The sequence below is a fragment of the Sturnira hondurensis genome, unplaced genomic scaffold, assembly GCF_014824575.4.
Source record: "Sturnira hondurensis isolate 20B ecotype Veracruz unplaced genomic scaffold, ASM1482457v3 Scaffold0012488, whole genome shotgun sequence".
Taxonomy (NCBI): Eukaryota; Metazoa; Chordata; class Mammalia; order Chiroptera; family Phyllostomidae; genus Sturnira; species Sturnira hondurensis.
The window spans coordinates 4,194,288-4,209,159 of record NW_028085119.1 but is presented as its reverse complement, the minus strand read 5'-3'; the positions used below and the strand labels follow the sequence as shown (position 1 = coordinate 4,209,159).

The window sequence follows — 14,872 nt, the reverse complement described above, 5'->3', positions numbered from 1 at the left end:
TTGTGTGGACATATGTCTCATTTGTGTTGAGTATATATCTAGGAGTGAAATTGCTGAATTATATAGTAACTCTGTTTAACCTTTTGCAGAACTGTCAGACTTTTTTAAAAAGAAGCTGCACCATTTTACATTTCTGCCAGCAATGTCTGAGGGTTCCTATTCTCCACATTCTCATCAGTACTTGTTATTATCAGTCTTTTTGATTATAGCCATTTTGGTAGGTGTGTGACGTGGTAGCTCATCATTTGGGTTTGCATTTCCCTTGTGGCTAATAATGTTGAGCATTTTTGCAATGTGTTTATCCCTTGCCCATTTGTTAAGTGACTTAGTTGTCTTTTTATTATTGAATTGTAAGAGTTCTTTATATATTTTGGGTACTAGTTCCTCATTAGCCATGAGATTTACAAATATTAGTGGGGAGCTGAGATCTAGCCCGTGCTCTCTTCATCATGTACAGGACTGTGTTATTTTAGAGGTAGAGATTTCTTACTTGTAGTTCACACGAAAGTATCTTGTGGCCTTGCAGATTTCCTGGTTTCTAAGGATTTTTCAGTGCTTGGGTGGGCAGTGGGGTGGGAATAAGACATGACCACTGTCGTCTATATTCTAAGACTATACATCTAAAAGATATTAAATACTATGGGAAGTCAGAGAGAGTGCTTATTTCTCATAGGGACAATGGAAAAAGTTTAGAGGAGGAAGTGGCATCCGTTGGGCCTTAAAAAGGGTAGATAGTATTTTGACAAATGGAAATGAATGCAGGGGACATCTCAGGTAAAGAGAATTAGCAGAATTAGCATGCACACAGGAGCATTCATGCATCTTTGGTAACAAAGCCATGTTCTGTTTTGCTTTGTTTTTAACATTGGTAAGTATGGGGAAGTACAGAGAATTTGGCTGGAGAAGTAGATGAGGCCCTGTTTTTAATGGTCTTTGTTTGTTAATCTAGGAAGTTTATTTCATAGTGGTAGGTAGCTGTGAAACTAGTGATTTGGGGTTTTATTATGTCAGAGGAGTAAATAATTTGTTCAGAGCTTTGTTTTAGGGGATTTTATCTGGCCACAGGATTCAGAATAAAACTATACAACATATTTCAATAGAGAAAATTTAGTATAAATTTATACTAATGAGACACAATTTAGTACAAATAAACAGTATAAGGAAACAGCTAAATAAATGAATGTTGGAGAGCTGAAAAAGCAAAAGGAGATAACTTAGGCACCCTAGAGGTAATGACTGCAGAAAGAGCTTCTGTCCTACTAGCTGGAGAAACAAAAGGAGGAGATTTGCCTCTAAGAACCAAAAAGCTTAGAGAAGAGGCTCTGTGGAGCTGGAATTCAAAACTAAGGAAGTGAGTGCTACCTAGCTGCTGCTGTTTCCTTGGGGTTCAACGCAGGCAGTGTCGCAGAGCTGGGGTGTAGGCCTCTGAGGGGGAGGGCTCTGTCCCCTTCATACTGATACTTAATGGAAGAAGTTAGAAACTGCAGCTGCCAAGGTAAAGGGCTGTTGTTGGGGTGCTTTGGACGGAAGCAGCAAGCAGACAGGAATGAGACAGTCCATTCGGTCCACCTCTTGTCTCTCATCTCCTCAACCCCCCTCACTCCTCTGTCTCCCATTGGTGGATTATGAAATGAAGCCAGAAAGCAAGGGAGAGCTGTTCAGAGATCCCCCTCAGCATCGTATAGCAGAGGATGGGTGGGTAGATTTGGAGCTCAGAAAATACAGATTAATAACCAGTATATTTGGGGCAAAACAAAAGCCCTTGAAATGGGTCTCAGTACATGTAATAATTTACTATATGATGAAAGATGCATTCCAAACCCAGCAGAAAGAATTAGTTAATAGTTACAAGACAAATTATTTTGGATGGGGAAAGATGTACACAAAAGTAATTTTGTAAATAATTTAACTGAAAACAGCTAGAAGCAGGTAAAGATGAACAATTATCTGATTGCACTAGTGGAGATTTTAAAGCATGAAAGCAAAGGTAAAATTCAACAAGAAAATGATATATTTAATATTCAACAATTACATATGTAAAAATCATTAAAAAGTTAGGAACATGACATTTTGAGGGAAACATTTGGAAAATATTTGGTAGAGGAGAGATTAATATCCCCAATATACAAAGAGCTCTTCTAATTAATAAGGAAAATAAAACATTCTCAGTCAAAAAAAGAATGTGACCATATAAGTAAAAAATACAAGTGGCCAATGAATAATTGTCGCCTTTGATGCGGATTTTGGGAAGACAAATATACTCATGATAATGGAAGTATAAATTTGTATAGTCTTTCTAGAGGATGTTTATCACTGTGTATCAGAAACCTTGAAAATAATTGTTTACTTTGGAAAGATATTTATTCTGAGACAGTAGGTGGAAAAGCAAGGGTGGTTATAGATGGAGATGAGTGAAATCAGTAAGAGCTTGTGTCTGACGGTTCTGCAGTCAGAAAAGCAGAAGGTTATGTTGGTGTGAGGTGCAGAACCACACTGTGGGTGCTGTAGGAGATCAAGCAGCTTTGTGTAAAAGCAGTCAGCAGCAGTGCGGCTAGCGGTTAGCTAGCGTAGATATATAAGCAGACTGTTTCCTCTAGGACTTTCTCCAGTGACACTCTATCAGAAGTTGGAGTGGACAAAATTACTTAAGTGAATGCAAAGGGAAACCTGTGGAAGGTTGGATCCAGGGGGCTGTCAGCTCACTGTAGAGCACAGCCTTGCTGAAGGCACAAGAAGTGAGGAGACTGAGAAACCACAGAATTACTGTGTCTGAATAGAATCTGACTGGTGCTCTCTTTTTCCGGGGCTGTCTGCTGCAGGGATTACCAAAGGAACTATTGGCTCTCAGAGTAACTTGAATTCATTCCAGGTCTCAGCTGTGGTGCATTGTGGCTTCTGACATTGGGGATGCAGTGTCCCGTTTGATTGGGCCTTGGTTTGCACGGTATCAACAGAATAACCCTCAATTGTGATCATTCTATTTTTAACCTTTTTATAAAGTCAGGTCAATAGGAAGGGGGACCCCTGAAAAAATGGAATTTATTTATACAAATGTGTGTGTTTATTCTTACATGTTTACACTGCAGTCACCTTCAAAGTACTTCCCATTTGATGCAATACACCTATCAGGACATTTTTTTCCATTACTCAAAAACAGTTTTTGAACTCATCAAATTTTTTTAAAGATTTTTATTTATTTATTTTTAGAGAGCGGGGAAGCGAAGGAGAAAGAAGGGGAGAAAGGTCAGTGTGCGGCTGCCTCTCACGCATACCCTACTGGGGACTTGGCCCACACCCCAAGGCATGTGCCTTGACTGGGAATCAAACTGGTGACCCTTTGATTCGCAGGCTGGCATTCAACCTGCTGAGCCATACCAGCCAGGGCTGAAGTCAACAATTTTGAGGCCTTTTAGTGCTTGTGCTGTTTTTTTTTGTTTCATCTCTTCCACATTGGCAAACTGTTTCCCTTTCAGGACTTTTTTCATCTGGGGAAACCCAAATAAAGTTACCCCATATGAATAAGGAGGGTGGGGCATGGAAGTCATGCTTTTTTTGGCCAGCTGCTGAACACTCAGCATGGTATGGTCAGGTGTACTCATAAATCACCGACCATGAAGTAAGCAAAAGCATTGCATCTTCAGAAAAAATTCAGTGAAACTGAATGCAGCTTCTCACAGCAATGCCAGTTGGCACACTGATACAGATGGGTTCTTAGAACACTAACCTAGTGGGGGAAGCCTGTACTACAAAGGGCCCGCCCTCCAGAGGATAATTGCAGGGTCTTTTGGGGTCCCCCCTTGTATTAAATATAAGTCAATTAGTTTCACTGGGTATTTGATTGAAGGCAGGAATTGTTCTTCTGTGTTCCAGACTATGATTTTATATTCCTCATAATCGCTTTTGTCTCAGGAGTTTTTTTACTGTAGACCGATACAACAGATACAAATATGTGTATGATTCTGTTTGTAGGAGAGCCTCCATTCTTACCAGAATCTTTTGACCGAATTCTTCTTGATGCACCCTGCAGTGGAATGGGACAGAGACCAAACATGGCTTGTTCTTGGACTCTGAAGGAAGTGACATCGTATCAACCATTGCAGCGAAAACTCTTTACTGTGGTATGTGATGATACTTTCACACAACTTGAAGTTGGCCTTCACTAGCTTGATGTTTAAAGACTGAGTTACCAGGTGCTGGAGGTATGAAGGAATAGGAGTTATTGTTTAATCAGTGGGTACAGGGTTTAAGTTTGGGATGATGAAAACAATCTAGAAATGGATAATGGCGATGGTTGCTTAGCAGTGTGAATGTTCTTAATGCCACTGAATTGTAAACTTAAACATGGTTAACATGGTAAATTTGTTGTGTATATTTTACCACTCACAAAAGGACAGAGGAGACCTGGGTTTAAATAACAGGGAGTGTCCTTTATGTCGACTTCGTGATAGGCAGTAGTAGAATTTCTTCACTGAGATGCGATGAATCTCAAACATTCTGCTTTACAGATGTCCCTGGATTATTTACTACTTGATGTAAATAATTATATACAAAAATTCTTCTTTTAATAGTGTTTCTGGATTAGCTTAGACAGCAAATTAAAAGTGGGAAGTCCAGTTATATAACTGTCTAATCATCGTGTGATTGTGTAAAAGCAATATAATACTGTTATGTCAACTGTAAATGAAAAATCAAAAAAGTTGCAAAATTGGGAAGCCCAGTACAAATGAAAATGGAAGTGACAGTGTCCAGCATAAGAGATAGGAGAATCCTAAAAACTATAAATTGAACTGGTCACCAGTACATTTCAGGAGAAGCCCACATAGAATATTTGAGAATTTTTCTCAGTCTTGCAAGAATGATACAGTAGATTTCACAGAATACAGGTATCATTTGATCAAGGATTACTTCATTATTTTTTACTCCGATCTTATAAATGCATAGGTACTGCAATAATAAATGCAATATTCGTCTTTAAAGTTGTCTTTGAGTGCATTTCTAGTCATCTCTCCCCTTGTCCCTTTCATACACAAAGGTTGGCCCCACTGGTAGTGGATTATTTAACTTTTTCGTCTTCTACTCAGTCTGTGAAGAACACATCCTGGGACTTAAAACAGCAAGCGGCATAAAAGAAGCTTTATTTATAGCTGAAACCCATTTTGATTGGGAGGTAAAATTAGGATACTGTCTTGAGACCTTTGGGTTCTCTTCCGAGGCCAGAGCAAAATGAAAATTCAGAAAGCCTACTTAGGACGCATTACCTCAGTAAAAAGGAACAGCTGTCAGTGTGAGAGAGAATTGAATTTTCAGCAGATATGCAGCTGGCATGGATAGAAATTGAGAATGTGGACTTAGAATCGGACAAGCTTTTTTAAAGTTAATTTATGTTTTCAATTAGAGATGATACGCAATATTTTATTAGTTTCTGGTTGTACATCCTGGTGATTAGACACTTGTATGAACTGATCATCCCTTAAGTCTAGTACCCATCTAACACCACATACAGTTCCTGTGGGGCTGGTCAAAAAGACCGTTTAGTTCTGGCTGGCGTGGCTCAGTGGATCGAGTGCCGGCCTGTGAACTAAAGGGTCACTGGTTCAATTCCCAGTCTGGGCACATGTCTGGGTTGTGGGACAGGTCCCCAACTGGGGGCATGTGAAAGGCAGCCATACATTGATGTTTCTCTCCTTCTCTTTCCCCCTCCCTTCCCTTCTCTCCAAAGTAAGTAAATAAAATCTTTTTTTAAAGTCCATTTAGTTTTTTCCATTAAATAAAAGACATTTTTCATTTTCACCAATAAATTTATTTATTTGGATATTTTGAGTAAGCTGGCTCTCTCATGGTATAATGTTGACTGTTCTCAGTTAATGTCTCGAATTGACCACTATCAACTTGAACTGGTCTGCCTGACCATGGAAGATCATCCAGCAGGAAATCTCCAGCAGGAAATTTTTCAAACCACTTTTGACATGTTCCATCGCTCACAGCACCTTCTTCACACAGTGCACCAATGTTTTTGTGTGTGTGTGTGTTTCAGTTGCATTTTTACCTTTCTTGAAATAATAAAGCATAACATGCTGAAAATGTTGCATATTTTCTCCCATCTGCAATATTAAAATGGCTACACAAAAATTCACCAATTTTGACTTTTTTAAATGCACACTTATACAACAGCTGTCAGAATACAGTCTAAGAAAATTTTTTCAAATGAAGTTAAAGACAACTAAGTACTGGTAGAGCCGTCTTATGGAAAAAACAAACAAGCTTTTCAGCCGACTGAATTGCCTATATTCCCCTGCTATACTTTACATTTCTATGGTTATTTTTATAACCAGAAATTTGTACTTATTAATTCCTTTCACTATTTCCATCTGTTTTCCTAACCTCCTCCCATCTGGTCACTATCAACTTGTTCTCTGTACCTATGAGTTTCTTTCTGTTTTGCTTGTTCATTTGTTTTTTTAGATTCCACATATAAGTGAAATAATATGGCATTTGTCTTTCTCGTCTGACTTATTTCACTTAGCATTATATTCTCTAGACTCATTTATGTTGTTGCTGATGGTTAAGATTTCGTTCTTTTTTATGGCTTAGTAATATTCCACTGTGTTTATGTATAGCATCTTCTTTATTTAGTCATCCATGGGTGGACACTTAGGCTGCTTCCATATCTTGGCTATTGTAAATAATGTTGCATTCAACATAGGGATGTATATATCTTTTTAAATTTGTGTTTTGGATTTCTTTGGATAAATGTCCAGAAGTGGGAATTCTGGGTCTTATGGTAGTTCTATTTTTAATTTTTTGAGGAACCCCATTTTGTTTTCCGTGTTTTCTCCCTCCATCTCTCCTTCTTTTTCTTCCTTTCTTCCTCTCTTCCTTTCTCCTTCCTTCCTTCCTTCTCTTTTTTATTTTGTTGGTAGTGTTTTTTTCTGACTTTGGTATCAGGGTAATTAATGCTGGCCTCATAAATGAATTCGGGAGTCTTCTTTCCTCTTTAATTTTTGGAATAGTTTAAGAAAGTGAATTATTATTTTTTGAATCTTTGGTAAAATTCATCTATGAAGCCATATGTTCTAGGGCTTTTGTTCATTCTGAGTTTTTTGATTACTTATTTAATTAGTTAATGAATTTGTTCATATTTTCTTTTTCTTTGTGATTCAGTCATGGGAGATGTATTTTTTTAGGAAATTATCCATTTTTATTCCAGGTTGTCCACTTTGTTGGCATATAGTTGTTTATAGTCTTTCTTTCTAAATACAAAGAATACAAAGAATTATTCTTTGTATTTATGTGCTGTTGTTGTGACTTCTCTTTCACTTCTGATTTTATTATGTGGGCCCTCTTTTTTTCTTGATGAGTCTGGTTGAAAGTTTGTCAATCTTGTTTATCTTTTCAGAGAACCAGCTCTTGGTTTCATTGATCTTTTCCATTTTTAAGACTCTATTTTGTTCCATCTACTTACCTTTAGTTTTTTTCTTTGTCTCGCTATATACTTTTTAAAATTTGTGTCTAAACCTAATACTGTATGTGTCCCTTCTCTTGCTCCATTCTGCCCTCTTCATGTCCTTTATTATTTTTTAATTTTATTTTTTAAAAAGATTTTATTTATTTATCCTTAGAGGGGAAGGGAAGGAGAGAAGGAGAGAAATATCAATGTATGGTTGCCCCTCGTGAGTCCCCTGCTGGGAACTGGCCTGCAACTGAGGCATGTGCCCTGACTGGGAATTGAACCGTGATTGTCTGGTTTGCAGGCCCATGCTCAATCCACTGATCATGCCCTTTATTATTTATGATGCAAATTTTACTTTCTTTCTCTCATTACCTTGCTGTGATTCCCTACTCTTATTATTACTCTTCCCTTTGCCCTCTCAAAATCGTTTCTCTTTCAGTTAGTAATCTCATATTCATTTTTCCTTTCTTATAGTAGTCTTAATCTCTTCACACCCTTATTAAACTGGCTCATTTGCTGTTTATAGTGTGATTATTGACAGGGGTTATTTTTCTGAGTGTGGGTTCGCTTCCTGGGTGAGGGGTTTTGTTCTGGCAGCACCTGCACAACGGCACACAAGACGTGGTGGGCAGAGAGACTCAGTCAGCCAGCTGGAGGGAAGGACCCACCAAAGGATGATCCAACAACAGGCAAAATACAGTTGTAATCAGAGAGCTAATATGAATGGCGTAAAGGTTATCCCAGGAGCATTATGTTCAGGAGATCAAGGAGACTGTACTACTAAATGCCACAGGTCTCCTACCGTAGAAGTTCACGCCACAAAGACAGAGAGTCAAAGCAGATCAATCTAAGAAGCAGAAGCAAACAAGAAGAGTCACTTAAATGGGGAGACAAAGAACCCCCACTTGAAAGGAAAGGAAGAATCCCAGAAAGAGTGCTAAATGAAAGAGGCAAGTAAACTATCAGACATGAGTTCAAGTTACGGTTATAAGGAAGCTCAATGAGCTCAGTGAGAACTATATCGAACTGTATCACAAGGCCACTGTAATCACAAAAGTCTGGTACTGACATAAGAAAAGATGAATAGATCAATGTAACAGAAGAGAGAGCCCAGAAATAAACCAGTGTCTCTATGGTCAAATATTTGACAAAGGGGGCACAAGCATAAAATGGGGTTAAAATAGTCTCTTCAACAAATGGTGCTGAGAGGTCTGGAATGGTACATGCAAAAAAAAGAAAGAAAGAAAGAAAGAAACAGACCACCAATGTATAGCATATACCAGGATAAACTCAAAATAGTTAAAAGACTTACACAAGCCATGACACCATGAAAGTCCTAGAGAAAAACATAAGCAGTTAAATTTTAGATATCCCACACAACAATATTTTTGCTGATACATCCTCAAGGGCAAGAAAAATTAAGGAAACAATAAACAAATGGGACTACAGCAAGTTAAAAATCTTCTGCACAGCTAAAGAAAAATCATCAAAATGAAGAGAGAATCAACTGTGTGGGAAAATATATTTGCCAATGACATCTTGGAGAAGGCTTTGCTCTCCAAAATACATGAAGAACTCATATGACCCAACCCTAGGAAGAAAAACAATTCAATTAAAAAGTGGTCAAAGGATCTTAACAGATACTTCTCCAAGGAAGACATACAGAGGCCCCATAGACATATGACCAGATGCTCAACATCACTAGTGATCAAAGATATGCAAATTAAAACTACAATGAGATACAATTTCACACCAGTCAGAATGGCCATCATTAACAAATCAACAAACAACAAGTGCTGTTAAGGTTGTGGAGAAAAAGGAGCCCTAGTGCACTGTTGGTGGGAATGGAGACTGATGCAGCCACTGTGGAGAACAGTATGGAGTTTCCTCAGAAAATGAAAATTGGAACTGCCTTTTGACCCAGTGTTTCCACTGCTGAGAACATACCATAAGAATCCTGAAACACCAGTTCAAAGGAACTTATGCACCCCTATGTTCATAGCAGCGTTATTTACAATAGCCAAGTGCTAGAAACAGCCTAAGTATCCATCAGTAAATGAGTGGATCAAAGAACTGTGGTCCATTTATACAATGCAATACAATCCAGCAGAAAGAAAGATGGAGCTCCTATCTTTAGTGACAGCCTGGACAGAACTAGAGAGTGTTAGCTAAGTGAAGTAAGCCAAGCGGTGAAAGACAAATACCGTATGATCTCACTTATAACAGGAAACTAATGAATAAAACAAATAAATGAGCAAAATAGAACCAGAGGCATGGAAACAAGGAACAGACTGACAGGGACCAGAGGGGAGAGGGGAGGAGAAAAGGGAGGAAAGAAGGGGAAGGGTCTAGTTAAAAAATAAGTATAAATGACCCATGGACATGGACAACAGGGTGAGGATTGACTGTGGGAGCAGGGGTTGACTGGGGCAGAGGAGAGCAATGGACAAACTTGGGGCAACTGTAATAGAACAACAATGAAAAAAACTACATAAAGGAAAACTCAACTAATTAAAAAAAAGTTCCATCTCCTTTGGTATTTGTCTACTTATCTGCTCTCTATTATTAAAAGAAATACCTTTCAAAAAAAGTATTTCTTGCTAATCCATTCTAGCCTGCATGGTTTCTTTTGAGAACAGTCTATGGGAACTCATCTGTAGGTATCTAACTGCTTTTGTCTTGCTGCTTTTAAGATTCTCTTCATCTTTAGTCTTTGACATTTTAATTATGATGTGTCTTAGAGCAGGCATCTTTGCAGCCATCTTGTTTTTGATGCTCTGTGCTTACTGGACTTGCATGTCTATTTCCTTCACTATATTAGGGACGTTTTCTTTAATTACTTTTTCAAATAGATTTCCAATTTCTAGTTTTTTCTCTTTTCCTTTTACCACCCCTATGAGGTGAATTTTATAACACTTGAAGTTGTCCTACACGCTCCTTACATGGTCATTTTTTTTTTTTGGATTCTTTTTTTCTTGTTATTTTTTGCTTCCTTATGTTCCAAATCATAGATTTAATTCTCAGCTTCATCCACTCAACTATTGTTTCCCTCTGAATTGTTATTTATTTCAATTAGTGTATCCTTTGTTTCTGACTGGATCTTTTTTATGCTGTTGAGGTCCTCACTAAGTTCCTGGAGCATCCATCTGACTAGTGTTTTCACTTCTGCCTATGACAGATTTCTTATCTCTATTTGGTTTAGTTCTTTCTCTGGAGTTTTGATTTGGTCTTTCTTTGGACATTGTTTCTTTGCCTCCTTGTTGTGACAGCCTCCCTCTGTTTGTTTCTATGTTTTAGGTAGAGCTGCTATGACTCCCTGTCTTGGTAATATATCCTAATGTGGTAGGTGTCCTGTAGGGTCCAGAGGCACAACCTCCCTATAATGCAAGTTGGGTACTTGAGGTGTGTTCTTTGTGTGGGCTTAGTACACCCTCCTCTTTGTAGTTGAGCCTTGGTTGCTGTTGGCATGGCAATGGGAGGGGTTTACCCAGGCCAGACATCTGCAAGAATTGTGTTTGACCACTTATCACCAACCTTTGCTCTTTGTGGAGCAACAACTGTGTGGGGGAAAGGTGGTGGTGCTCTGTTATGGTCTGTAGCTGTGCACTGGCCGTGCATGCTTTGAGGTTCCCCAGGTGCAGGCTTACATCAGCCCTCACTTGTGTTCTGCCCAGGGCCACCCTACATGAGCTATAGAGCAATCTTCAGATGGCTGCTACTTGGGCTGGGCTGGGAGGTTCCCAGGCAAGCCAAACTGAAGCTATGCTAGCTGCTGCTAGTACTCAGCCTGGGGGACTTAGCAAGAGGTGTGGGAGGTAGGGGATCACTGAGACTGCCAGTTGCTTTTTTGAGAGGATTTAGGAGGTTGTGAAGCATGAGCCAAGACCATCCATTCTTATGAAAAAGCCACAGTTAACAGCTTGTGTTGGCTGATAAGTTGAGTGTGACAGAGCCTCAGGGGACCCCCAGGACAGGGCAAACTGTGTTAGCCAGGTTGATTGAGTCTCAGATATGGCACTTGCCCACAAGCTTTGTAGCTCTATGGGGGAAGGGTTCATAAAAGGGACAATGGCCTTTGAAAAGGGACAATGGCCTGCCTACCTCTCCATGTGAGAAAAAGCTGTTCCCCAACTCTTCTTCGATGCCAGAAAATTCAGTGCTTCCCCTGTGCCACTGGTGCCTTTCAAGCTGTCACCAGTTGTTGGAGCTCAGAGGGAGTGGATCTGAGTAAGTCTTTCTGTGTGTTCTATAAAGGGAACTGCACAGGGCTCTAGCAGTTTCTTCCACCAACTCAATCCCAGCTGGTTTTTGCAACCAGAAATTATGGGGACTTACCTTCCTGGCACTGGAACCCTGGGCTGGGGGCCTAGTGTTGGGCTGGGACTACTGGTTCCTGAGATATCCCTATTGAATCTTTATCTACCATACGCACATGTGGACCCACCTATTCTGCATCTCCACCCCTCCTACCAGTCTGAATGGATGTGGTGTCTTTAATACCATAGTCGTCAGACATCATTCAATTTGACTTCCGACAGTTCTGAGTGATGGTTGTTCTGTATTTTAGTTGTAATTTTAATGCGGTTGTGCAAGGAAATGAGCCATGTTTACCTACGCCTCCATCTTGATTGGAAGTCTTGTGAGTATGGAATTTAGATTGGCCTAAGAATGTAAATTTGGTAATCTAAAGTTGTGAAACCAAATAATTGTATTTGGGCAAATCTTGGTCCAAATGGGATTTAAAGGCTCCAAGATAATGACTGGTATCTAGTCTGGAACGTCTGATTAGGGAAAAATCCTAATCATACAGAACATCATTTTATTTCCCCCAGATATTTGAAAGGTATCATATATTTATATAATTCCTTAAAGCGTTCATTTAGCCTCTCGCTGTACATAGTCTGCTCCTATTTCTCTTTAGGCGGTGCAGCTGCTGAAGCCGGGGGGCGTGCTGGTTTATAGCACGTGCACAGTCACACTGGCAGAGAACGAAGAACAGGTGGCCTGGGCCCTCACAGCGTTTCCTTTTCTTCAGCTCCAGCCCCAGGTAAGAATACGGTGCATTTCCTTAGTGTGACGGGATACATCGTGGAATCTTAAGAGCAGTGATAAACACGGGCTGTTTTATGAAGAATTATGTCGGATAAAACTTTTGAAATAAATTGCCATAAGCAAAAATATTTCCCTCATTACATCTGTTTTACACTGCCTGTAGAGAATTTCACATTCTTCAAAGTTTTTTCCCTGTGTTCATTCCTTGTAATTGTGTTAAAATGCCACCGAGCTCAGGTGTATTTTTGTTAGATCTTTCTTCTTGTGTTTCTGTTCTAGTTGCTCAGAATTCTGTTTACAGAAGTATTTTTCCCTTTTTCAGTTATAGATTTTTCAAATAAGGAAAATTTTGAGCATTTTTTCTCATGCCACATCAAAGCCCAAGCAGGCTTCGAAATAACTGGGATATCAAAAGACTAATCAAGTTGGGGAGATGGCACAGGATTGTTGCTTCCTTACAGTTTCTGTGTAAATTAGGTAACATTTTAAAAGCTGTCTTTTACTTTATTTTACCTAGCACTGTCTTTCTGTTATGATGTTTATTGAAAACATACTTATAACTAGATTTTTAGCCCATGATGTTTGAGATTAAACTTACATCTATATAATGCTCACATTCATTCAGATACGTTGAACGTATAACTTTAATACCTTCCTGTGTAGCATTCTAGTGGGTAATTGGAATACATAAATTAAAAGCAATCTGGATGTGGTTTCTCCATGCAGAAATTAATTTAGTTACATTGTAGATGAAAGGAAGACTTCAGAATTCACTGGGCATTTCGTGTGTGTGTGTGCATACATGTATACTCAATATATATATCTGAAAGAGGTTCCCCGCATGGATTAATACACGATAGCTTTTAAGACATACACCTAAGAAAACATGTCTTCAGTAACACACAGTCCCCTAAATGGGGACTTAGATTAGGATTATGGATCTTTTACACAGTTGTTTGCAAGTATTCCTGATAATTCTTTATTCCTCTAAACTGATTGATGCTGCCTTCATTGATCTCCTTTTGATATTCCAATGCATTTAAAGACAACAGAAACTTTATTCACTTGGTATGCACCAGACACAGGCATCCTTAGGGGCCCGAGGGACTCCTGTCAGTTTGAGGGAGTCTCATAAATAAAGCTGGATTTTCTCTATTGCTGTTACTAATAATGTTCCATTCATCGAGGACCATATACCCTGAAATGTCATCCACTACATGATACCACCTTCTTTATTTAAGCCTCAGATCTGAGTATTTTAGCTGTTCTATCAATGAAGAAACAGTTAGGTAAAGTTACTTAAGGTCACATAGCTAAAACATGGCAGGGCTGTGATTTGAATCCATATATTTTTAACTGTGAAGCTCAGGTCCTTTCCACTCTCATGGTATTTGATAAGCATATAAGCTGTAATAAGTACTCCTTCTTCAGGTGACCATATATTAGCTTTCCACTTCATTACCTGGAAAAAGAGTACATTCTACAAAAATAAAAGCTATTTACTCATTTTTCTGTTTTTGGAACTTGTGGTAATTACAACTGAATTTGTCTTTTAACTTATATTGTGCACAGGCACACACACTTACTAATTGTGGGATGTTCATGATATTTATTCATTTCCTCTAAACAGGAGCCACAGATTGGAGGAGAAGGAATGATGGGGGCTGGCCTGTCGTGTGAACAACTGAAACGGCTGCAGCGATTTGATCCATCTGTTGTCCCGTTACAGGACATGAACATTGATTCTCTACGAGAGGCTAGAGTAGAAGACATAGTTTGGATGGCAAATAAGGATTGTATAGGTTTTTTTATTGCAAAATTTGTAAAGTGCAAAAGTATAGAGGAGAATGATCCTTAGAAATGAAAATTCCAAACATTTGCTCTGTGTGTGTTTTTTAATTTAAAAACCAATCTGTTGTCAGGCACAGTGATTGATGGCATCATTGCTAAGGTAACAGAAAAGGCTGCCAGCTGTTTCATCGAGGCTCAAAAGACACAGAGAAAGTAGTCAGTGGTGTGGTATGAGGTTATATTTTGTAATTTAAAATCATTTTTCCTTTTGAATTTCGTAGAGTTCAGCAAAGAGGAGATGCCTATAGATACCTGAAACATTTTTATTTGGGGTCTTGTGTTTTACTTTGTAAAAAATGCAAGTAGTTTGTAAAGGTAATCAGTGACTCTAACATGGAAAAAGTCCGCAATATTTAATTTGATTACACAAAATCACGGGTTTTCATTCCTGAGTTCCTAAGTAGGTCCTTAAGAATTCAGGGCATGGGAAGGGTGACGTTTACCATGTGCCAGTGATGGAGCTGAGTATTTACTTCTTTTTTTGCTACTATTTGGTAAATAAACCCTCTTTCAAATGGA

At 38.8% G+C, this 14,872-nt stretch overlaps 1 protein-coding gene across 4 annotated transcripts in view; it reads left to right on the top strand.

Moving 5' to 3' along the window:
- The window catches only part of NSUN6 (NOP2/Sun RNA methyltransferase 6), a 38,316-nt gene extending 23,444 nt beyond the window's left edge, over nt 1-14,872 (top strand). For 3 of the 4 annotated variants that reach the window (XM_037060804.1, XM_037060805.1, XM_037060803.1), the window contains 3 exons: nt 3,970-4,118; nt 12,372-12,497; nt 14,133-14,872. In XM_037060804.1, the coding sequence (XP_036916699.1) occupies nt 3,970-4,118; nt 12,372-12,497; nt 14,133-14,360 (503 nt within the window). In that variant the 3' untranslated portion in view covers nt 14,361-14,872. Of the gene's footprint in view, nt 1-3,969; nt 4,119-12,371; nt 12,556-12,686; nt 13,863-14,132 lie in introns of those variants that run through there. The other variant, XM_037060806.1, reaches the window with a different exon arrangement.